The sequence below is a fragment of the Balaenoptera borealis genome (assembly GCF_965194805.1).
Source record: "Balaenoptera borealis genome assembly, chromosome: 6".
NCBI classification, from domain to species: domain Eukaryota; kingdom Metazoa; phylum Chordata; class Mammalia; order Artiodactyla; family Balaenopteridae; genus Balaenoptera; species Balaenoptera borealis.
The window spans coordinates 39,375,808-39,401,920 of record NC_138863.1 but is presented as its reverse complement, the minus strand read 5'-3'; the positions used below and the strand labels follow the sequence as shown (position 1 = coordinate 39,401,920).

The window sequence follows — 26,113 nt, the reverse complement described above, 5'->3', positions numbered from 1 at the left end:
GACAGACTCTTGACCTCTGAGAATGTGGGGAGGCAGATAGGGAGGGGTTCGTGGAGAGGTGAGATGAGACATGTTAAGGGCAAGGAGTTGAGGGCATTTGTATCTAGTGGTTCCTATAATAGTCCTGGTATATCCTCTATACAGCCAGTGAGTCTGGTGAGAGGCATAATTAAGAGAAAAGGGGAAAAAGTAGAACTGGCATGAGCTCTGAGGGAAGCTAAGAGGAAGGGAAATAGTTATGAAATTAAAGCAAATATTTCACTCAGCATGAAATGCTGTAAGTAAAAGACATTTTCACTATTCTTCCAGTACTTTTAGAGGAAAAGGTACTTTAAGCTGAATATACTGTTCTGTTTCTCAGATAAGCCGCCTGAATCCTAGCCCTTTTCCACATGGTGCCTCCCTCTTCAGCCTCCCGCTTCTCAGTATCTGTGAGAGCAACACAACCCACTCCTTGTTCTTGGAATACACCATGCCATGTTCATACCTCACTCCCTTCTACGTATTATTTCCTCTAACTGGAATTATTTCACCCACATCATTCACCTGGCGGACTCCTACTCATCCTTCAAAATGAATTCCTACATCACTTCCTCCTTGCAGACTTCCCTGATTTTCCCCTCTCCTCCAAACCTCACCCTGAAAGGAAATTAATCACTTCCTTCTCTACTGTTCTACTTCTGTGGTTCAGGACACAACTTATCGCACCCTGTTGTAATTTACTGAATTGGATGTCTATTTCCCCTTCTACAATGTAACTTTCTTCAGGAATTTTGTTCATATTCAATCCAAGTCTCTAGTGCTGTGCCTGACATATGGTAGGTAAGTGAAGCTCCCTCCAGGCTTCTTACAGGCTAAAAGAAATATCTTTTTAATGCTTTTTCTCTAACACTATAATTATAAAAAATTCTGATTATTTGGAGGTTTTATTCCATGTAACTGATAAAAGGAAAGAGGTTCCTGGAGCCACACTATCACCAGTGCTAAAAAACTAACTACACTTCTTGTCTTAAACAGGTATTCTGCTTCACACATTAGCATTCTGTGAGTTTACTTAACATGAGTCAGTTTTCCTAAAAATCTCCAGATTGGACAACAAATGAGTTTGTAGTTAAGGTAACGTGTTACCATGGCCTTAAAGGGTAATTACAGTAAAATGATGTTCCAAATTTGAGATCCTTGACAACTACCGTGTATATCCACTGTGAAAACTCACTTTGTGTATTGATTACACAAACTTAAAAATCTGAAGTTAGATAATGTCCACCTGACTTGTACAAAAGAAATGCAAACACATTTTAATACCACCCTAATTCAGACAACTGGGAAGGCACATTCATGGTGAAAAAATACTAAAAATCACAAAATAACACTTAGAGCCAAGTTGAAATAAGTTTGGCTTTATCTTTTCTTTTCTATCATTTATGACACTGCTCTAATCCATTACCTTAGTTGAGTGACAGTTGATTCTATTTAATTCCTCCACCCCCAAAAATAAAAATATTAAATAAATACCTTGTATTTACTTCCTGATGGTCTCTGAACATTTTAGCTATAAGTTTTCCACAAATAATATCTGCTCGCTTCACCAAAGCTCTGATTAATTCCTCACAGCGCATTTCAAACATTCCTAAACGAATAGTCTGCAATGTTAGGTATTAAAAGTTTAATAAACATGAAATGACATAAATGATTCCCACAAGTTTGCCTTTTTCCATAATATTGATTTTTATGTGTGTGATCTAATACAACTGAGTTTTTTTTTTTTAATAGGATGCAGGCAGGGTTTTGCAAATACTCTTTTATATTTTACCATTATCTTCTGGGTGAATCTCCTTGAACAGTGTATCTTGGAAGCCAATTCTATTTCAGGACAATAATTGATATAAAAACTTTGGAGAATTGAGTTATTGCTACATAGATAGTGCGGGATTTAAATGTTATACTTGCTCTGTACAAAAAAGTAATTCATGGTCATGGTAGTAATTTTGCAAAATATAAAAAAGGACAAAAGAAGAAAACGTTTAATTACCAGTCTCCTACTAAACAGAAGTAACCACATTTTGGTATAATTACCATATTTTCCAAAGGATTTGTAAACACCAAAGCAAAAAAAAAAAATTAGTTCTTGATATTTTTGAGGGGCCAAGTTAAAATAAATTACTTAAAAGTCAGGCTTATAGGGTAGACCTTCAGCTCTACGAGCATAAGAACTATGTGTTTTGTCTACCTCTGCATAGCCAGGGCTTACCACAATGCTTGGCACATAACAAGGCCCAACAAACAGTTTTCTGTTGATGATAATGGTCTGATTCTTTCACTGTAGGATCTAGAAATACAACCTAATAAAACTGGGAAAAGATCACTAGGTACAAAGAACAGTTGTACAAAATGGGTCATTTACCTTTCTAGATGTGTACTGTATGTCTTCTATGAGTTTTTGGTATTTGTGAATTTCTTGTATTATTTTCTCATAATTATGATTTTCTGCAAGGAAAGCATCAGCATCTTGCTCAGCTTTTTTGGTAATTAGAAAATCATATTTGTCATAGAGTCTGAGGTGCTCACTCGGTGCCACGCTCTCACACGTAACCACCTCCTTAATCTTTTCTTTGTGAGCTTCAACAACTTCCTTCAGAATTATCGGCTTCAAGGTTGTTGGTTTAGACTTACTTTCCTAAACAAAGGAGTAAAAACAATATGAGTTACTGAAAATACTTTAAATTAAGGTAACCATATCATTCAGCTTTGTAAAAATGCCCATCTTACCATATTGTCTTTTTTTTTTATTCACAAGTTCCCTTGGATTTTCTAATCTATATCTGTAGAGAGTCTAATCATAGCAGTATTTTAAATATCTAGGTTTCATATGTTTTGTTTTTCTTAGAGGCTACCTAGGTGTGTTTTGTTTTCCTGTATGGAGGAAAGAGCAGTCACTTGAGAACATACACAAAATAAGAGCTGGAATATCAAAACAGCAAAATCCATGTTTTATTTGTACAATTGTATAGGCTAGCTTAAAAGGTAGCACTTGCATCGTACATTATTTAAAAAAAATAAGTCAGCTCAACATCATATGATCACAGTCTTTGATCACAGTCACAGTACTTCTTCACCTGGAGGAGTAATGTCTGTAGAACAAAGAAGGGTTGCTTACTCACTCACTGACCTCTGAGCTTTCAGAGGTCAATGTGAACAGCAACTAGAACAGACTAAAATCCCCAGTTGCAAAATTTGCATTCTGCTACCACCATTAGAATAATGTGGGCAAGAATGTATCAGACAACAATTTTAAATAAGCAAACAAATCTCCACATCTTGTCTCCTTCTCTTTTTGAATAAGAGGACAAGTAAATGTCATATATATATGGTTTATTATCTTGAACCACATTACACTTAAAAAATATATATGCTCTCTACCTGTTGTCCAGAAAAAGGGATTTTTAACTGTAACAAACAAAAATCATTGCCAGTAGTGAATATTCTACAGCTTTCAAATTGAGAATATGAAAGGATTCCTTAGAGAACTGGGTAATTTGTTCAGGTATCCAGGATGCATTTGTCCGCTATGCCCCCTAGTGGACATTTCAGGAAATCACACTTTTTCAGAACTAGATGCTTCATGACAACATTAGTGAATCCTACCACCATCACCACTACCTCACCCCCCAGGGCACAGCAGATACTTGGTGTCATCTTTTTTGAAAAAGAACTTTAGGATAAAGCAATATATATTATGTACTGCAATGTGAAATTGTTGGATCTAATGTGAAGCTCATTAATATTCAAGTACCCTCTGTATCACTTGTTTCCAAACTTGAGGGATTGCCAGAATCATCTAGGGATATTTTACCAGTATACCTACTTCTGAGTACAGACTGTCATTGTAAATCTACATCTCTAGGTGCAGGGAATGGGGGTGGCGGGGACCCCTGGATTTGTATTTTTAAAAGTCACCACATGATGCTGGTACATAGGGTTTTAGAATCATTACCCCACGTATAATTCCCCAGGTAAGACCTATCTCTCAAAATTTGATACCAGAAAAAATACCTGAGCAGTCTAAAACTTGTTATATTTTCCTCTTTACTGTAGAAACCAGGAAGCTTACAGCCATATTTTATAAGCATAAAATCATAGCAACTGTCTTCATTCAGATGATTATAATACTTTTTTCCACTTCGAACTTTATCTAGTAACTCTTATTAACTTGTTATATCTGTCTGTTTCATAAGCTACATCTAGTCATTCTTGAGGAAGGCAGGGTATGAACAGAATAGAAAAGGATGCAATAGGAACTGGAATTAAACAAAAAAACAAAGTAAACAGTAAGTTTCTTGAGAGACTTCTATTTATGGTAATATGAGGAACAGATACCCTGTTTGAAAACAACGACCTAGTTCAAAACACATAAATATGCTGGGGAAAATGCCAAATATAACTTTTATAATGCATGGTTAAGGCAGTAAAATCATAAGGCAAGTCTAAGGGGCCAAACATGAGAGAATACATGAATCGGGAGGTAACTATATGCGGACATGAGCAGCTGCCCTGGGGACTCTGCAGATCCCTGGTGGCCTAAGCTTTGCTTTAATGAGTCTCCAGCAGGATGGGCACATGTGTGGGGTTGGGTGGCATGGGTGAGAGAATGGCGGTCAGGAAACAAAGCCTCAAGCCTGAGTAAGGTGGGAAGTCAACTGATACTCCTACATAAAGCCAGGAACGATGAAAAGTGACACAACCTCACAATGAGGGTTCTGAAGACACAAAACTTCAGAATGCTGAAAGCTGACAGAACCTTTAAATGAGGGGGCAAGAAAGGAAAATGTCTTGTTTGGGCCTTGTTTTTCAGTGGAGAAGAGAAAGGATCCTCGTCTTAACAATTTGGAACCACAAGCCTGTTCTCATACACATTTGGGTAAACACTCACACTGCCAGTGTCGTCCACAAAATCCTCAGGCAAGAATTTTGGTTAAAAGGGTCCTGGGGGCTTCCCTGGCGGCGCAGTGGTTAAGAATCCGCCTGCCAATGCAGGGGACATGGGTTCGAGCCCTGGTCCGGGAAGATCCCACATGCTGCGGAGCAACTAAGCCCATGTGCCACAACTACTGAGCCTGCGAGCCACAACTACTGAAGCCCACGTGCCTAGAGCCCGTGCTCTGCAACAAGAGAAGCCACTGCAATGAGAAGCCCGCTCACCGCAACGAAGAGTAGCCCCCGCTCACCGCAACTAAAGAAAGCCTGCACAGCAACAAAGACCCAACGCAGCCAAATAAATAAATAAATAAATAAAAATAAAGTTCCCTTAAAAAAAAAAATCATTAAAAAAAAAAGGGTCCTGGATTTGCAGGGGCCTCCAGAGCACATGTCAAGAGAATATGCAAAATCCAGAGGAACCAACCCAAATCAAGGCCTCAAAGACTTCCCTGCATAAAGTTCTTACGTGTATAAGCCCATAATAATAAAGGAAAAACACCCACAGAAATAGACCACCAGGAGCAGGAGTCAGATCAGCAAACAGAGAAGAGTAATGAATACATGACTAAGTACAAGAGACTATCAAAAATGACCAGGCCTAGTTGAAAAAAAGAAAAGTTAACGGATTCTGAGAAAATAAAAATAAAATGATAAAAAAATTAGAAGCTCTATGAAGAAGAAAATATTCTCAAAATGAATAATGTCACAATCACAGTGTTAAGTAAAATAAAACAAGTCATGGACTATTTATAAGATGACTCCATCTATACAAAGACATAGAAAAACCAAAGAGAAATTGTTTACAGATATACAGACATGTAGTAAGTTTATGTTTAAGAATTCAGAATAATAACTACAAAATTCCCAATGGTCACTGCAGCACTGTTTACAATAGCCAGAACATGGAAGCAACCTAAATGTCCACTGATAGAGGAATGGATAAAGAAGATGTGGTATATATATATACAATGGAATATTACTCAGCCATAAAAAAGAACAAAATAATGCCATTTGCAACTACATGGATGGACCTAGAGATTGTCATACTGAGTAAAGTCAGACAGAGAATGACAGGTGTCATATGATATCGCTTATGTGTGGTATCTAAAAAAATGGTACAAATGAACCAATCTACAAAACAGAAATAGAGTCACAGATGCAGAAAACAAACTTATGGTTACGAAGGGGGAAGGGAAGGGCGATAAACTGGGAGATTGGGATTGACATATACACACTACTATACATAAAATAGATAACTAATAAGAACCTACTGTATAGCACAGGGAACTCCACTCAATACTCTGTAATGACCTATATGGGAATAGAACCTAAAAAAGAGTGGATATATGTATATGTATAACTGATTCACTTTGCTGTACAGCAGAAATTAACACAACATTGTAAATCAACTATACTCCAATAAAAATTAATTTAAAAAATAACTACAAAGTGCAAGATAGAAGGATAGGGATATGAACAGGGAAGACCAATTGGCAGGTAGAGCTTAAAGGTAATAGTCATTGTTTAAGTCAGATTGAAGGTATGAAGGTGTTAACTCTATTACTGCTTAAAACTTTAAACACTAGCCTCCTGTACTCTTTTGTATGTATGAAATATTCGTACACTACTTTAAAAATGAAAAAGGGAGAAGAAAGCTACTGTTTGGACTTACGAAACTTGAAAAGCTTTTAAGTTAAGGAATTTTCAGACATGCTCATTTCATATACTAGACTGTAATAACTACTGTTGAAATATCGTAGTTCAGCAGAACTTTGCTAAATATTTGGCCAGAGAGAGAAGGGAAGTAGGATCTATGATTTGGAAGTAAGGAGACATGACTATTCCTGGAAGAAGGTGTATCAGGAAGGTAGCTAATTGGAGGAGAGTTTTACAGAGCTGGAAAAGTGTAACAGCAGTCAACAGCATGGTGTGAATGCTACAGCAAATGCTCATTGACGGCTTCAAACCAGATCACAACTTTAATTCTTCCCCCTCAGAAAGTTTTCAGCTGAGTTCAATAGAAGACTTGTCTAAGAAACCAGTATTTAAGAGAAGCTAATGGGAAAATAGTATGTTTTTAAAGCAAAACTGCCTTATAAGCCAATGTTACTAGGCCATTTGTATTCTGTAAAGCAGAGGATACCTGTCTATACTAAAAGAAGTTATTTGAAGCAAATACCATCATGCAAATTGAAGCTATCAGAATATCCTTATTACTTACCCACTTGGAATACAATTTTGCCTCAACTCTTGGCACGAAACTGACAGCCTTAATCATGACATCATAAACATTTAGAAGGATGTCTATATAGTCATTGAAATCAGGTTCAAACTTAATGGTGTCATTATCAAGAATCAGCCTCATGACAAAACCTGGATGTTCAAAAGCTCTAACAGAATCCTGCAACAAAGAAGTTATATATATATAATAAAGTATACATATATATATGCATATGAATTGTTATAGACTAAGGAGTGCACTGGTCCCAATTAGGATACATGGGAACTCACCCTTCTTCTTATGCCCTAGACAGTTAAGCCAAACAGGAACTGTACCAAAAAGGGCAAGAGCCATTCCCAGCTAGACTTGTTGGTATCTAGTATCCACTGAGCCTACAGATCAACTATAGGGTCACGATTCCAGAAAAAGGAAGATGTGCACAGCAGTGGGGCTCTAGAATCATGAAAGAAGGAGCCCAAGAGGAGAACATTCGAATTCCCAGACTCCACTCACCCTGTAACAGGACCTTCTTCCAGAAAGAAAAGAGTTCTTTGGAGAAATCTTCCCCAGCCCTCATGAGCCAAATTTCCCAATTATGGGAATTTTTACTTATTTCCACTAACCTCACCAATGTGATGATAATAATATATCCTACATATGCAGGTTGACATTAAGTCTTTTTTTAAAACAACACGTAAGTGTAATAGGTCTAAAGATACACTTTCTGCTCTTCCACTGGTAAAGGTTATTTTATAATTATCCACTCTGAAAGAATTGAAAATAAATAAACTGGTAAATGAATATTGGTGTAACTGAACCTTACTTACGGGGGGTTGTGCAATTAAGTCTGTGAAATCTTGCATGGAAACCAAAGCGAGGTCCTGCAGCTGTAAAGTCATAAGTATAGCAGCACAGTTGAAAAAAGATTCCAACTTGGCACTGCTGTCACCAGTTGGCAATAGCTTTTTTTTATTACCTTGGTAATAAATATTCTGCACTTCTGGAAACCACCTTGAAAGAACAAAAGAATTTTAAAAGTTAATATTTTCAGTGAATTACTCCTCTTACATTAAGCATTAACAGTAACTTCTGAACATCTAAAGGTCTTTATAGAGAGGTATATTGCCAAGTCACATTACCCACTCTCTGAAATGTAAGCACTAGCATATTTCACACCTCCTGGGAAAAGAAATTTTAATCATAGCCAATGGAAAATGGCTCAACGACATCATGCTGTGATAAAAAGGTAAATCGAACTCCTGGAACCATGATTCCAGCACTTTTTGAATAATATGACAATAAACTTTATTGGATATTACAAGATACTCCTCCCCAGTCTCTGAAATTGCTCTTCAGGGAATGGATTTGTCAGTTTAAAGCTAAAATGTGAATAACATTAAATCAAGGGAGGGCTTATTTGGCTCAGCCCACTTGGTAATTTATGTTATTCTATCTATTTCACAATGATAGTTGAAAACAAGACAGAAAACAACAAAATCAAGTATATTATTTTTTTATCCTCCTTAATGAGAAATCCTGAAAGAGTGACCGATTTAAAACAAGTTTCAAATGTATATGTATCCTTGTAATAAAAGGAAAGCAGTTAAATTCATATACAGATACATTATGATGATAACAAGTGAAGTTTTCAGTTTACAAAACCACTGTCCAACACTAAAATTAAGGAATATTTGTACCTCTTTCATAAGAGATAATAAATTTTTTAAAACCATGAGTCAATATAAGTTCAGGAGTTGCCTGAATGCTCCAAGAGAGGTCAAAGTTTTAAATGTATGTATTCATCACTTTAACAAATACGTGTTTAGTGCCTACTGTGTGCTAGGGACAGTGTCATGGGAGATATGAAAAGATATGACATGATCCCTTCTCTCTCATAATAATGAAGGCAATGTGTCATGGCAGAAAAACAGCTTTGAAATCAAAGAATAGAGACATAATTTTCTATTTAAGTAGTAGAGAAGGGTTCTATAGTGAAGATGGCAAATTTCACTGAAGAACAGATAAAAATGAAGTGAGGAAGACCCTGAGAAAAGGATCTGAAGTAGAAGATACTAAGAAAAATAGGTGGGAGAGGTAGGGCTAATATATCTGATCATTTCACTGTCTATAATGGAGCTAATACACTAGAAAATAGGAATAAATAAGTGGGGGGAAGTCTGTGAGGCCTTTTGCAGAACTTGGGAGCTAAACACAAGAACCTGGGACAGGCTCATGTGCTGTGAACACACCACAGATGTTTCTGCAGCGGGGCATCACCGTTAAAGCAATAGGTAAAAGGACAAAGGAGGACAAGTAGCCAATACTAAGTAGAGAAGGGCAATGCCAGATTAATGAAGGGGATTGAGAAATCTCCAGTAGTTCAGGCAAGAGATGGACTAAGTCCAGGGCTGTAAGACTGGAAAAAGGACAAAGAACAGAAAATACATTGAAAAAAATTATTCATTCAATCATTGCCTCAAAAATACTTACAGGGTTTCCTATTACGTACAGAACATCTGAGGTACTAAATATTACTCAGTCCTCAAAGTACTTATAGGTGAGTGGAGGGGAAAATGCACACACATAAATATATATTATAAAAGGAAAAAGTAATAAGAGAACAAAGTGTCAGAGGCATTCAGAAGGAAGAGATCACTTTTGATGAGGTAACAGTAAAGATTTCACGGAAGAAGGGTCATTTGGTCTGGACACTGAAAGACACAGAGGGGCTTCTCCAGGAATGAGCTGCATTATGTACTGTAAATAGCGTGAGGCATAATTTTTTTTATTGCGGTATAACTGATATAACATTATATTAGTTTTAGGTGTACAACATGATGACTGAATATTTGTATGTATTGCAAAATGATCACAATAAGCCTAGTTAACACGGGTCACCATAATTAAAATTTTGTTCTTCTTGGGATGAGAACTTTTAAGATCTACTCTCCTAGAAACTTTTAAATACACAACACAGTATTGTTAACTGTAGTCACCATGCTGTGTACTACATCTCCATGGGTTATTTATTTTATAACTGTAAATTTGTACCTTTTAACCCTCTTCAACCATTTCATCCACCCCTTACTCCCTTCCTTTAGCAACCACCAGTCTGCCCTCTGTATCTATGAGCCCGGTTTTTGTTGTTGTTGTTTTAGGTTCCGCATACAAGTAAGACCATATAGTATTTGTCTTTCTCTGTCTGACATATTTCACTTAGCATAACATCTCCACAGCCCATCCATGCTGTTGCAACATCTTCTTTATCCATTCATCAATCGATGAACATTTAGGTTGCTTCCATGTCTTGGCTATTGTAAATAATACTCCAATGAACATGGAGGTGCACATATCTTTTCAAATTAGTGTTTTCCTTTTCTTCAAGTAAACACCCAGAAGTGGACGTGCTGGACCATACGGTAGTTCTATTTTTAAATTTTTTAGGAACTTCCATACTGTTTTCCACAGTGGCTGCACCAATTTACATTTTCAGCAACAGTGCACGAGAGTTCATTTTTCCCCACCTCCTCACCAACACTTGTTACTTCTTGTCTTTTTGATAATAGTCATTCTAACAAGTGTGAAGTGATATCTCACTGTGGTTTTGATCTGCATTCCCCTGATAATTAGTGATGTTGGGCATCTTTTCATGTACCTGTTATTTATCTGTATGTCTTCTTTGGAAAAATGTCTATTCAGCTCTTCTGACCATTTTTAATCTAATTGTTTTTTGCTATCACATTGTATGAGTTCTTTATATATTTTGGATATTAACTACTCATTAGATGTATATAGTCGCAAACATTTTCTCCCATTCAGTAGCCTGCCTTTTATGTTTTGCTGATGGTTGCTTTTGCTGTGTAAAGTTTTTATAAATATGTGTATAAAACATAAAATTTTGCTAATACTATCCAAGACGTTCTTATTCTGTTTTAATCCCCTTAACCTCTGATTAAATCTGATACAATTATGTCTGCAAAGATGACAATGCTAAGAGTCACAGAGTTTAAGTGGGGAGCAACTGAGCAACTTTCAAATTTTCCTAGAATTCCCATCTCACAGATGGAAACAAACAAGGAGTAACTAATTATTTTAAAAACCAACAATTGGTTAAAAAGGAGAACAAAGAGTCTACAGATTTACCAGTTGGATAGATATTTAACAGTGGTAAGGTATGGTTACAGGCTAATCTTAGAAGCCATGCCGTTTTTAATTTAACGTGACTATTTCTACAGGCATGGCCCAAGGTGAAAGTTTTTTCAGAACTGAGAATAGAAAAGATAGGTTAGGTCCAGGTTGCAGAAGACCTTAAAAGGCAGGTTAAGAATTGTGGATTTATTTTGTCAAGAAACGGAAGGCACTGAACTAGGGGATGTTTTAAGATTCACCTGGCAGTGGTTTGTAGGCTGTATGGGAGGATAAAAGGGCCCGCCAAGGGTAGCAGCAGTGGGAATTGACAGAAAGGAGTACACATAGAAGATGTTTCTGAGAGAGGATCAAGAATACTTGGTGTCCATAAAAGAAGTCTCAGTAAATATAAAATGATGAAAATCATACAAAATTAGAAAATCAGTAACAGAAGGACACTGTGGAAATTCACAAATATGCAGAAATTAAACAACATAGTCCTAAACAGGCAATGAGTTAAAAAAAAAAAAACCACAAGGGAAATTAGGAAATAATTTGAGATGAATGAAAATGAAAACACCATATATCAAAATTCATTGGATACAGAAGAGTAGTGGTCAGACTTTAGACCTGTAAACACATTAAAATATATTTAAAAGATCTTAATCCAACAGTCTAAACTTCTACTAGAAGTCAGAAAAAGAGAGAATACTAAATTCAAAACAAGGAGAAGGAAGAAAGAGAGATCTGAGTGGAAACAAACAAAATAAAGAATAGAAAAATAGAGAAAATCAGCAAAGCCAAAAGCTGGTTCTTTAATAAGATCAGCAAAATTGACAAACCTATAGCTAGACTGACCAAGAAAAAAAAAAGAGAAGACTCAAACTGTTAAAATTAGAAATGAAAAAAAGGAGACATTAATATTGACCTTATAGAAATAAAGGGAACATAATAAACAACTCTATGCCAACAAATTAGATAACCTAGCAAATTCCTAGAAAGACACAACCTACCAAAACTGACTCAAGAAGAAACAGAAAACATGAATAGACTTATTACAAGTAAATACATTAATTATCAAAAAAATTCTAAGAAAATTAAAAGGCCAGGATCCAGGAATAGGTGGCTTCACTGGTGAGTTCTACCAAATGTTTAAAGAAGAATTAACACCAATCCTTCACAAAGCCTTCCAAAAAGAAAAAAGAGAAAGGAATGCTTCCTAACTGATTCCATGAGGACAATATTATCATAATACCAAAACAAGACAAAGATATCACAAGAAGAAGAAAACTACAGGTCAATACCCTTGATAAATATAGACACAAAAATCCTCAACAAAATACAAACTGAATTTAGCAGCATATAAAAAGGATTATACTCCATGACCAAGTGGAATGCAAGGTTGCCTCAATATATTAAACCAATGGTAATATACCATATTAGCAGAGTAACAGAAAAAACTAATTATCATCTCAATAGATGCAGGAAAAGCATTTGGCAACTCTACATTATTTCATAATAAAAACAATTAAGAAACTAAAAAGTAAAGGGAAATTCCTCAACCTGATAAAGGGCACCAACACAGCTAACTTAATGTCAGAGGAAGACTGAAAGCCTTTCCTCTGACATCCGGAACAAAATAAGGATGTCCACTCTTGCCACTTCCATTCAACATTGCATTGGAGGTTCTAACCAGAGCAATTAGGCAAGGAAAAGAAAAGAAAAAACAACACATGCAGGTAGGAAATGAAGAATTAGAACAAGTTCTATTTGCAGATGACACAATCTTACATAGAATACACACGTACACACAAACTATTTGAGCTAATAAACAAGTTTAGTAAGGTTGCAGGATATAAAATCAATATACAAAAAATAGTTAGACTTCATCAAAATTAAAAATATTTGTGCTTCAAATAACATTATCAAGAAAGCGAAAGGACAAACCTCATAATGGGAGAAATATTTGAAAATCATAACTGATGAGGGTCTACTAAAGTACTCAGAATATATAGTCAGCCCTCTGTATCCATGGGTTCCACATCCGTGGACTCAACCAACTACAGATTGAAAATATCAGGAAAAAAATTCCAGAAAGTTCCAGAAAGCAAAACTTGAATTCTCCATGTGCCAGCAACTATTTACATAGCATTTATACTGTATTTACAACTACTTACATAGCATTTATATTGTATTAAGTATTATAAGTAATCTGAGATAATTTGGAGGATATGTGTAGGTTATATGCAAATACTATGCCATATTATATAAGGGACTTGAGCATCTGTGGATTTTGGTATCTGCTGTGGGGGAGGGGGTGTTTCTTGGAATCAGTCCCCCATGGATACTAAGGGATGACTGTATAAAGAACTCTTACAACTCAAAAATAAAAAGACATAACTGAATACAAAATGAGCAATGACTTGGATATTTATCCAAAAAGATAAATAAATGGACAATAGACGTGAAAAAAACTCAACATCATTAGTCACTGGGGAAATGCAAATCAAAATCACAATGAGATAGCACTTCACATCCACTAGGATGGCTATAATTAAAAAGAAGGATAATAACAAACACTGGCAAGGATGTAGAGAAATTGAATGGTAGGAATACATTGTTGTTAGGGATGTAAAATCTTACAAACCCTTTGGAAAACATCATGGCAGTTCCTCAAAAAGTTAAATATAGTTGTCATTTAACCCAGCAATTCCACTCCTAGGTATACAACGAAGAGAACTGAAAACAAATGTTTATGCAAAACAAATGCTCATGGAAGCATTATCCATAATAGCCAAAAAGTAGAAACAACCCACACTGATGAATAGATTAGCAAAATGTGGTATTAATATATTCTGCAATGGATTATTATTTGGCCATGAGAAGAAATAAAGTATTGATACATGCTATAACATGGATGAACCTTGAAAATTATGCTTAGTGTACGAAGTCAGACATAAATATGGTATCATTCCACTTAGATGAACTGTCCAGAGTAGGGAAATATACAGGGACAGGAAGTACGTCAGTGGTTGCTAGGGGCTTGTCAGGGTGGAATGGGAGTGACTGTTAACAGATACAGGTTTTCATTTGAGGGTGATGGAATTAGTGATGACCACTGCATAATCTTGTGAATACATTATAAACCACTGAATTATACACATTAAAGTGGTGAATTTTATGATCAGTGAAATATATCTCAACAAGAACAGTTAGCAATACACTGAAGATGGCTGGGGGCAGGCTGGGGATGGTGAGGAGGTACATGATGAGCAAAAGAGACAGAAAAAGTCGAAAAGTTTTCAACTTGGCCTGGGAATGGTCCAGAGGAGGAAGAATGGCAGGCTTGGAAGAAAGAATGAGTACTGTTACGGAAATGCTGAGAATCAGGTGCTGACGTGGCATTCCACTGGAGATATACAGTAGAAAATTTATAAGAAGGGCACAGAGCTCAGAAAACATAACATCTTGAGACAGCTAAGACAGACGAAATCATGAAACTGTCGAGAATATAGAGAAGAAAAACAAAAGCAAACACCTGGAGAGCCCCTACCCTTAGAAAAGATAGTAAGATTAAGTAAAGCCAGAAAAAGAGATCAAAAAAGAAATGGGCACAGGGACACAGAACAGAGACTTACAGAAGGCGGTGGTGATAAACCACAGCAATTGCTGAGTGGAAGCGGAGGGTAAGGACTAAGAGAAGACATTAGGGTTTGGCATAGATGTCATAATTAATCATTTACTAATTGTTTCTCCACTTCGGTGAGCTCATGTTCTGCCTTTTAGCCATGATAAACACATTCTGGCTCACTATGTAAAGTATGGTCAGAGGGTTCTTCCCTTAGAATCAATCAGGAGGCATCAAGAGATACAGTTAATCAATCTACATCTCTCAGCAAAATCATTCAATAAAGGTTTATCCTCTACTCTGTACTTTGACACACCCAGTCTACTAAAATTTGCAGTGGGAATGTATTCCTGGGGTAGAACCCTGAAGTTATAGATCAAGATAATTTACTCTTATTCTGTACTTATGGGGTCATATTCTCCTCTGCAATTAATTATGCACTTTCATTCTGCACCTCTCCTCTATTTTTTTTTATGTGAACTAAATACTAATACTAAATAGAAGTCTAAAGTTCTTTCAAGTAATGCCAGACAAAGAATTTGATTCTAACGTATTAGAGAAGAAAAAATATAAAGGGAAGATTCAGTCTTAAACTGTCAAGATACACTTCTAAGTACCTTTTGGAAATCATGAGGCCATGCTGGAGTTTCATGTCCTCTGTAATCTTAAATTTGATCTAATATTAATGTCCCATTTATAATAACTTAATGGCCCATGACAAAGACAATTTTACTGTATTGTTTCAGAACGTATTATCTGGCACCAGTATCGATAATTATCACATGTGACTATCCCAATTTGAAGGGCCAATCCAAGATGATGTTTAATTAAGTCTAACTTCCCAATACGACTATAAACTCCTTTAAAGAATATATTTTCCCCACCTAAGCATTCTTTAAACTCTTCTGCATCCTCCATCCAAAACCAAAATGTAACAGGCACATTACCTTGCATGTATTACCAGTAGATTCAAATAAATCTCTGGTGAACGATTAGTTGATGATTATTCCCCCATGTTATCCACCCCTACTCTCAGAGCAGAGGGTAGAAATCAGACGTTGAGAAAAAGTATCAATTATCATCATTTTAGTTTCTGTACAATCTATGCTGTGTAGAACATCTGGATAGACATCACAGAGCAAGGCAGTTAAAGATATCATATTTAACTCTCAAACGGAAATGATTACAAACTTTTTAAAATGAGATTTTCTAAAAGCAGTTAAACTGCAGTAGCCCACTAATCACATTTTTAAATTTATGTTTTCATACATGAAACTTCAAAACTTTACATTTTAAGTAGAGTCTCTTTGGCAGATTCCATGTGTTTCATGACAATGCTCTGAAAAGTCGACAGCTCTAATGCATCCTGGCAATTGTGAAATTCTTCTACATCAACTAAACGTAACTTTCTGCAAGAGATGAAAATGAACAGTGATTTAAGTATGAGGGTTTTTTTTTAATTTAACATTTTGCTAATTGATCCCTTCTCAAAAAATGATATTCCTAGGTTTTATCTCTAAAATTTGTGTTCCATAAAAATATTCAAGAACATATTTTAATTTAAAAAATAATTAATATAATTAAATTCAGCAGGAACACAATCTGATATTATGAAACTGTGCTGTGTAGTAGAAGAAGGACATAATAACTGAAATTTGATGGATAGGTTAGACTGATTTTTGCTTTCAAACTGGAACAATTAAAACAGGAAAAGAGGCAGGGCTCAAAACTTACAGGGTCCACTCCTCCTAAAACAAAAATTCCACCCTTTCTGAAAAGAGAGCAACCCTGGATATTGGAGAGCCGTGAAGTGAGGGAGTTCTCACACCTAATTAAGACTGTATAAAAATCTTTTGAACCTGTCTGGTTTTGATTTTTTCAGAAAACACAGTGCTTACTCCAGCCAAGAGTTTTCAATTCTGACTACAACACTATGATCTTTGTTATATACATGCTTTAGTCAGTTAAGAAGTTTCTCTGGCAGATTAAAGTGAAAGAACAATGCTACCTATTAGTACCATTGTATTAGTCACCTCAATTTAGCTACAGATTACTTCCCTATTAGAGAAACTGCTATTTAATTTCCACATGATTAAATGATTTCTATGTTATCTGAAAGATAGGAAACACTATTAAAAACATCACATTTAATTTTTACTTAAAAATCAATGTAAAATACTGGTTAGTAAACAAAACACATTTCACATCTATTTATATTCCTTTCACAAGCAAAAGTCCATCTCTTAGGTTACCATGAGGTTAGTACATGACATCGGTGATACATCAGGCACAAAGTAGGTATAACCATTGCTGGAGAATCTTTGGTAATGAGTTATCCTGGGCAACTGAGCAGTATAAAGCAATGTTTTAAATGAAATACTTTTAAAATGTAGCATGACAGCACATACGAAACATAATCTGCTCTCTTTATGCTTCTTGGTCAACATTTTCAACATGACTTTATGTCTTAAAGCTGTAGCTATAAATCAGGGTACAGGTGCATGCCGTGTGAAGCAGCACTGAATGAGAGCAGTTGCTAGGGCACGAGCACCTAGAATTCACTTTGCCACTCAGCAACCAGACCAGTTTTCCCTGCACTTCCTCAGTGTTTGATTTAGAGACAATTCTAAGCACAGGCCACCCATTTTTCATGTTTTGAGATTGATGGGCCTTTATAGAAGTTTTACAGAACTTTCTCATGAAATCTCTGCTTATAACATTCCCTGTTTGGTCCATAGGCTGAATGGTTAAGAAGATGGGAAAAATACCACCAGACACTGGTCCTACTTTCTCAGGACGATTCCTACAATAATCTGGCAGTAGAAAAACAGTTTTAACCACTAGTTAAAGACTACAGGAAGAGTCAGGAAAAAGATGACTCAACCAAATAACAGCCCCAAATCACCCAGACTGTGAACCTCAGGTTCTTCTCTTAACTCTTCCTATCCCTTACCTGCCGCATGCAAGCGGACGTCAATTCCGGGAGACTCAGCTGTCAGTCATGGATCCCTCCCACCTGCCACTTGATGCTCACCATAGTCTGAAACCCACCTTGATCTTTGGATCCATCACTGATTTCAGGCGGAGGGACTTCAACAGTCCTGGCCCAACACTCTGGACTCAACACCAAGTCAGTCTCTGATTTTGATCTCTGGTTCTCAAAGCTAATCTCACTTCTCACGGGGCCCAAGTTGCCCCTTAACTACCACTCCAAGTGCCTACATTTCTTGCTTGATCCATGAATTTAGAAACAAGTTCTGCTCTTCCCAGCTCTCCTGCTCTCCTTCATTACATTCAAAGTAGCACACTCTAGGCAGTGCTCTGCACTCGCTTCCTTCACTTACTAATACATCCTGGAGACCATTCCATATTACACGTTGATACTGTTCTCATTCATATTTCATAGCTGTGTAATAATATTCCATTGTGTGACTGTACCATCACTCATTGAACCAGTCCACTATCAATGGTTACTTGGTTGTTTCCAGGCTAATCCTCTTAACAAATGGCACAATAAAGAACCCTGAATCTCTATCACTTCCTATATTTTCATGTGTATCTCTAGACTAATTTCCCAGGAGTGAGATTGCTGGATTCAAGTGTAAATGAATTTGTAATTTTGATAGATATGACTGGATTCCCTTCAAAAGGGTGCCCATTTCTCCAACCTTCACTAACAAAGCATGATGTCAATATTTTGGAATTTTGTCAATTCCATAGGAAATAGAATGATATCTCAGTGTAGTTTTTATTTCAATCTCTTTGCATTTTTCTTATTATGAGTTAAGCATCTTTTTAATATGTTTAAGATTGATTAAGTTGTATCCTCTCTGAGTACTGTACAGTAAATGAATCCACAGTGTTCTAGAAGTATTTTCTTGGACTCGCCTTGATCAAATCATGAATTTCAAAAGTTGTTCTTTATCTTATTTTCTTAGACATCCTCCTATTTATACTGTAATTTATATCCTATGATAATTTCTATACTCATATATACACTGTATATACATGTGTCCCCAACATACACCATTTTTCAAGCAAATATACCTGTGTGCTATGTAGGTTTTTGACTGCATTATAAATGCCATCTCTGACATTATTAAGTGGGTTCTGGAAGCATAAATACTGAATGACATGAATTTGCACATTTCCATCTAGAGAGCACCCCCATTCATAGAGGTGCGCCTATTCATGCATTTCAGAGTCATTCAGATGATTTTTTCGTATCACCATCCCCCAACCCACAGCCATACACAGAGACATCCTGTACCTTCAAGACCTGCTGAGATTCAGGGCAAATGACTGTTAACCCAGAGTAAGGATGCCCTGTGTGTTCAATGCTGGCTTCTCCTCAGAGGGGCAGCACTTGGGTCTGCCCATCCCACTCTTAATATTCACACAGAGGGTAAAAACAACTTAGACCGGCAAAGGCAACATAGGAGTTGGTGGGGCTCTCTTCCCCACCCACAGACTGCAAAGCTTCTTTCTCATTTGTCTTTACCCTGGAAGCTCTGAGGTTTGCTTCAGCTGCTGCAACTAACACCTCTGCCACCACAGCCCTGGACACTAATTTTGGACATATCTACTATTTACTGTTTTCTTATCTCGGCTTTGTTACTTTTTCTTCTTCCCCTTCCTCCTTTCATCTTCTTGTCTCTTGCCTCCTGACATTGTACAATAGACAAAGTCTAGCCCTTAATGAACAATATTAGGCAGTGGTGCTCATCCCCCAGCATCCAGCCCAGTGTGTTCTAGCAGTTCCATGTATGAACGGATATTAAAAAAATAAAATAAACACTGTGGTGGTGTTTTGAAAATGAAATGTACTACTGCATGTAAACATCCTTTGTGAAAGTGATATACTGTATTGTATGATCTCATCACTGCAGACAAAATTAGATCATGGGCCTTGTCAGGGAGAAATATTTGAGTCTCAATACCCAAAAGAAACGAAATGAGAAAAGCATGGGGCAGGGAGATGGCCTCTTCCTATAAGATAAATTCAAGAAGACAAAGAAATCCACATTATACAATGCAAAGTTGAAAGGATGTGCTTTCTAGGAGTAAACAGTCTCACTGACAAAAGCCAGTTTTATGCTATGTGTGTAGATACACGTATGTGGATATACATATATATTTGGCTGCATGAGCACAAAGAAAAATATGGGAAGATGCCCCACTAATGGTTATCATGTCTTTGGCTGGGTTGGTAGAAAGAAAGGCACGTATGAGGAAAAGAAAGGCCAGGCTGGTGGGAGTCAGGCAAAGTAAAGAAAAAAGGGCTGCACTTAAAAAGTGTATATGATCACATTTGTGTAGTCATATTAATTACATATGTATGTGTGGAAAGAAATTACATTAAAATTTGTTTAAAAAAGGAAGGAAGAGATGGAGTGAGGGAGGGGAGGGGCCTTAGACACCACAAACCCACACTCATCTCACAGGCGGGAACTGCAGAGCCTCTGATGGGAGGGTGGCAGAGCTGGGGCGATTCTGGATGGCTTGGCTTCCTGGAGCAGGCCCGGAAGCAGGGTTAGGGTTAGGTGTTCCTGGGCACTAAGGATCCCAACTTCGGAAGGAGCGCAGAGAAGTTGGTCGGTGAGGCCCCCCTAGTGTATGTGCAGGGGTGCTTTCCAGAGCAGAGACAACAGCTGTGCACCCAAAGCTCTTAGCTTTCCCTTTGCTGGTCTGCAGGAGGCGAGAAAATGTGCTCATTATTGTGTCCTCGGGACAATACCTGCAATTAAGAACCAGGAGACCCTGGAGAACAGATTGCATGGAAACTGGGGCTTTGGCTGGGAGGGTGAGGAAAGGCTCATGGGACCACCTTGGAGGCCAGGTTGCCATGTCCTCTATCACGAGACAGGGACCCATTCAGGTTTGAGAGGGCTCCTTTAAGAAAAATGATATAAATCTGTATTACTTCTGCATATTTTAGAAATAGGTATGTCCACGTGTACCTGTTGCTAGGATGCCCCCTCAGTGTCTTGGAAGGGGCGGCACAAGGGACAGAATATGAAGCCGGAGCTTCTAAACTGCGAGGTAAACTGTCCTCAGCCCTAGGGCCAAGGTCTGTAACTCCATAGCGCCCACCAGCCTTCACATCCAGCTCTGCACCTTTCGCACCATGATGACGCCCACAAGGAGATGCATGATCCCCAAGAGTCGCCCAGAAACTTCACCTCATGCTAATCACATGGGCAGCGTTACCTCGGTTTCTAAACAATATAGATGACTGTAGCAGCTAATGTTCTGTGGGATTTAAAACGAGGCACGGCGATTCAGCCCCTTAACTGTGATTTCCCCTTAAAGTATATATGGTAACCTGGTGGGGGTGGGGAAGGGAGAGCTAGATAAGACATAATGGCGATGCTCACTTTTACCCTATACACTTCTATGTTATTTAAAACCATGCTTACTTAGGTCAGATTTGTAATTATTTTTAAAATTTATAGTTAAGATAGTAAAAGAAATAATTAAGATGTAATAATTTTCATCTCTCTTAAACAAAACAAACAACAACAACAGAAAAAACCTCAGTAAGTCCAGAAATACTTACTTAAAAGTACTGTGCCACAAATCTAGCACCGCCAACATTGTAGGGTTCATTGCGTTCAAGTGATCCCTAATATAACTGCTTGCAGCTAAAAAAGATTTCCTCCAAGGTTTTGGAAGAATTTCCATTCTGAAAGCAAAGAGAAAATAGTCATCTTCTTTAAAAATCAGAAAGTCTCATAATAGTCAAAGTACTTTTTGAGTAATAATTTTATTTGAGTAGTAATTTTTTGAGTTTAATTTGAATTAAAAATAGGATTTATCCCTCATGGTAATAACAAAACATGTAATTATGTTTTAAAGTATATAAAAGTCATACTCTTTGTGGTTTAGTATAATTTTTAACTAACGCAGATAAAATTAGATTTGAATTTTTATCACATAGGCAATTGTTTTTCTCTAAATGCTTGATGTGATGGAGTCCACAAATAACTAATAGTGATCAAACAGGAAGAGTAGCCAGCTACGTTTTATATATATCTTAAAAGATTTTTTTTTTAAGGAAACATTTAAACATTTTATGTCCCTATTGTTTTTAAAACATTTTAAGAATATACTCCAGCCTGGAAATCTTCTTGAACTTCACCTCTGACTGTGTAAAGGTCACTTACAAAATCATAAACACTAACATTCTATTTAAAGTTATTTATTCTGTAACTCCTCCGACTTGACGAATCATCTTTTACATACTAAAGATGTGCCATCTTCATCTTTCAGAGTATATTTAAACATTTACATTTTATGCCTGTAAATTTTTTTTACTCTCATTGATTTTAAACACTTAGTCTTGTTTTAATATATAGTAAAGTTAATTCAGTTTTTCCTTTGTGGTCATATCACCTTTACAATTACAAAGGATAGTTTTTGTTTATCCCTGGGAGAAAAGCTGTTCTCCATAGAAGATACATTGACTTTTTCTTTTTAGTTGTTAAAAGAAACAATTTGGGGCACTTTTAAATGATACAAAAGAAACAAAGTAAAACTGAAGTGGTTACTTAATCATATAAGTTCTATTCTTCAAACTATTTAAGTGATGTATTCCTAAATGTTATTTTAGGGAAAATATATAGCACGTGGATTTTCCCATATGTGTTCTATATTTTAATCCACGTAATATATTCTGTGTTTGCATATTTTCTGCAGCATTCCCAGTGTGTTTTGGGGCATTCAAATTGCCATCAAGCTTTCATGTCCCTATTACATCTAAAGCTGTGCTTGGAGCTGTGGAGATAAAAAGCTCTGTATCAACGTCTTTCACCAGAGCACTTATGTTTTAACCACGTAGGCATCCATCTGTCAGTGTGTGTTTGCCTACCCATCTATCCATCAATTTGTAAACATAACATGTTAGGGCTTAAATACATAAATAAAGATAGTATGATCAGTTGTATATATGCAGTACACAAATTATAAACATATATGAGAAAATATAACCAGTGTATAACTATATCCACATACAGAAAAATGACTGCAAAAAATCAATATTCTTAGCGAAACTTGATTGCTTACTCAGCACGATGGGGTGGAAGTTCTTCTACCTTTTTGTCATCTTCCTTTTCTCTAGGATCTTTTAAAACAAAATCAACTAAAAGAAAATTGAAAAGTTCTGATCAACAACCTTATAGTAATTATAGTATTTCCCAAGCAATTGTAAAACTAATTCCTTTAAAATTGTTTACGTTAAGTTTTTTTAAATAATGAGCGATTTGTGCATTTATAAACACAAGAAAATTTTAAAATTTTTATGAGAAAATCTATGATGTCTGTGTCTTTGAGAATATATATACACTCTTTCTTAACAATGTTCCTGTTCTTTCATTCGAAAATCATTGCTCTTAATATTATTGATATATTTTCCTTTTTAGCTCTTCCACCAAAAGTGTTCTTGTTGAATTGAAGGTCAACAATACAGAGTAGCAGTAGTTTCCCTTCACTGAGGAAAGATACATATTGCTTTGTTGTTCTCTTTTAAACTGCTTAAGAGCATAGAACTACCTTGTTATGAAATCAGTAAAGTGAGCTACTTCTGCCTCTGCAGTCTTTAATTCAGTTAATTCTAACTTTCTTGCTTTTCTTTGAAAATGCTCTTTCTAAAATGCAAATATGTTTTTATCCCTCTGCCTAAAATCCTTCAGTGACTCTCCTTTACCTTCAAATGCTTAAAAGAAAGCATGTAAGGCCCTTAATATTCTATCCCCTTCCCAAAATGCACCCTCTTCTTTGGCCATCAGAGCTGCTTGCAAGGTCGGAAGAGCCTTTCACTCTTGTCTGCCATCATTCCCACCATTTCCTAGGCCATGCATGTTTCCTAGTATGTAATGTTCATCCTTCACAACTCAGTTCAGGTGCCACAGAGTCCTTCCTAACAAGTCAGGCGTGACTTCTTCTCCCTTAGACCATGTTCTCGATTTCTCTCCTCATTGTACTTGCTACTTTGCTTTATAATTTAGTGATTTGTCCATGGCCCTCATTACACTATGAACTCTTCGGGGGCAAGGATATGGCTCTTTACATGATCAAAACACTCAATAGGAGTCTTCAATGCAGTGAATGCCCTCCTCCCTGAAGGGTCCCGCAACCATTTCAAAGCAGTATGATTTCTCCAACTTTGATATAGCATCAATTATACCAGGCTTACTATCACAACCAATCGGAGAACCTTTTTTAAAAGCACAGATTTGAAAGACTGCCTCCAGAGATTTTAATTCAGATGGGTCGGGAAATGAGTACTCTTTAAATGGCTCTGATAATGTCAGTCTTAGAGTCTATTGGTCTATACCACGAGTCAGCAAACTTTCATGTAAAGGGCCAGACTGCAAGTATTTTCAACTCTGTGAGCAACAAGGTCTCTATCACAACTACTCAACAATCTCTTATGGTGCAAAAGCAGCTATAGAGGGGCTTCCCTGGTGGCGCAGTGGTTGAGAATCTGCCTGCCAATGCAGGGGACACGGGTTCGAGCCCCGGTCTGGGAAGATCCCACATGCCACAGAGCAACTAGGCCCATGAGCCACAATTACTGAGCCTGCACGTCTGGAGCCTGTGCTCCGCAACAAGAGAGGCTGCGATAGTGAGAGGCCCGCGCACCGCGATGAAGAGTGGCCCCCACTTGCCGCAACTAGAGAAAGCCCTCGCACAGAAACGAAGACCCAGCACAGCCATAAATAAATAAATAAAAATAAATAATTTTTTTTAAAAAAGCAGCTATAGATAATATGCAAATGAATGTGTGTCTGTGTTTAATAAAACTTTATTCACAAAAACAGGCAGTGGGCCAGATTGAGCCTATGAGCCGTAGTTTGCCAACCCCTGGTCCATAGCAGTAGTTTTGTAATTAATCACACTCTAGTTTATGATATCAGTAATATTAATATTAATTAATTAACATTTTAAAATTTGTTTCAGTTATGTCCTTTGTTGAGGGGATATATCCCCTCAACCGTAGAAAGACGGTTTTTAAAAATTTTTGCTATATTTTATTAATGAAATTTGCCTGAGATCTTAAGCAATGTAACCACAATACAAGAAACAGCCTAATAAATATAATAGTTTCAAAGATAGGTGTTAACTTTACATTTTTTAAAATTTATCTTTAATAAGACGCATTCAAATTAGAAAGAGAAATACTGATTTACCTATGGATTTTTTCACACTAAGAAGATAATCTTCTCTCATTTCATCAGATAATGCAAGTATGCTGTTAGTGAGGACTTTCAGATGTTGGGGGACTAAATTCAATACATGCTCCAGCCAAGAATCTTCCATTGGGGCTACGTGGTCCGTATCAATTCCATGGTGGATATAATAGTAATATCTCTACAGAAAAGATAATGAGAAATGGAGATGGGTTTAATACTATAATAAAAGAAGTATTTATCAAAAATAAAACCACTGAGCAAAATTAAAGTTTTAGTAGAACAAAGTATTTACAAATCATAAAAAATTATTTTCTGCAATTCATATTGGCATTATTTGAGTTCTCCTAAATTAAAAAAAAAAACAACTTTTATTTCATGAAAATTAAAACTCTTACCTTAATTCATAACTACACTCTAAAACTTGAAGTTACATTACTAAATATATGATGTACTAAACAGAACTCATATATGTGGAGGTAGAATTTAGTGTTCTATAAATGTGTGAAAATTTAGTATGTTAGTTTTTGTCCTTGTGTTATTGATAATCAGAAGTAGATCTTAAAAGCTGTAAGTGAATCAGTGCCCCTATTCATTAATCTCAGAAATATTATCCAACAGGATTTACAAAATTTCCAATTGGCCTATTAATATTCCATTCCATAATTTTACAGATGTTGTTAAATGTGTGCACAAAAAATTCATTTTAAGACATGACAGTATTTCTCTAACAATGGACATTTAATGTCAATATATTTTCGCAAGTTTTTACATGTCACTTAACAGAAAAAAATTTAAACATCAAAATACTTTCAAATTAGCAATATTAAAGTCTTCGATATTTACTTTTAAAAAATTCTATATTTGAAATCCTTGAAGAATTACTTTTTTCTAAAGTAAGTTAATATGCTTTGTGAAGTGTACACTATGTAATTAAAATAATTTCTCATAGGATAAAGACATGTAAAA

General features: G+C 36.4%; 1 protein-coding gene across 1 annotated transcript in view; it reads right to left on the bottom strand.

The window, feature by feature from the left end:
- Positions 1–26,113, bottom strand: part of DNAH7 (dynein axonemal heavy chain 7) — a 246,606-nt gene that overhangs the window by 185,036 nt on the left and 35,457 nt on the right. The window contains exons 7-14 of the mRNA XM_082397280.1: positions 25,145–25,325; positions 23,019–23,094; positions 21,514–21,639; positions 16,244–16,363; positions 8,026–8,209; positions 7,199–7,378; positions 2,405–2,677; positions 1,516–1,643 (exon numbers count right to left, since the gene is read on the bottom strand). Of these exons, the coding sequence (XP_082253406.1) occupies positions 1,516–1,643; positions 2,405–2,677; positions 7,199–7,378; positions 8,026–8,209; positions 16,244–16,363; positions 21,514–21,639; positions 23,019–23,094; positions 25,145–25,325 (1,268 nt within the window). The remainder of the gene's footprint in view (positions 1–1,515; positions 1,644–2,404; positions 2,678–7,198; positions 7,379–8,025; positions 8,210–16,243; positions 16,364–21,513; positions 21,640–23,018; positions 23,095–25,144; positions 25,326–26,113) is intronic.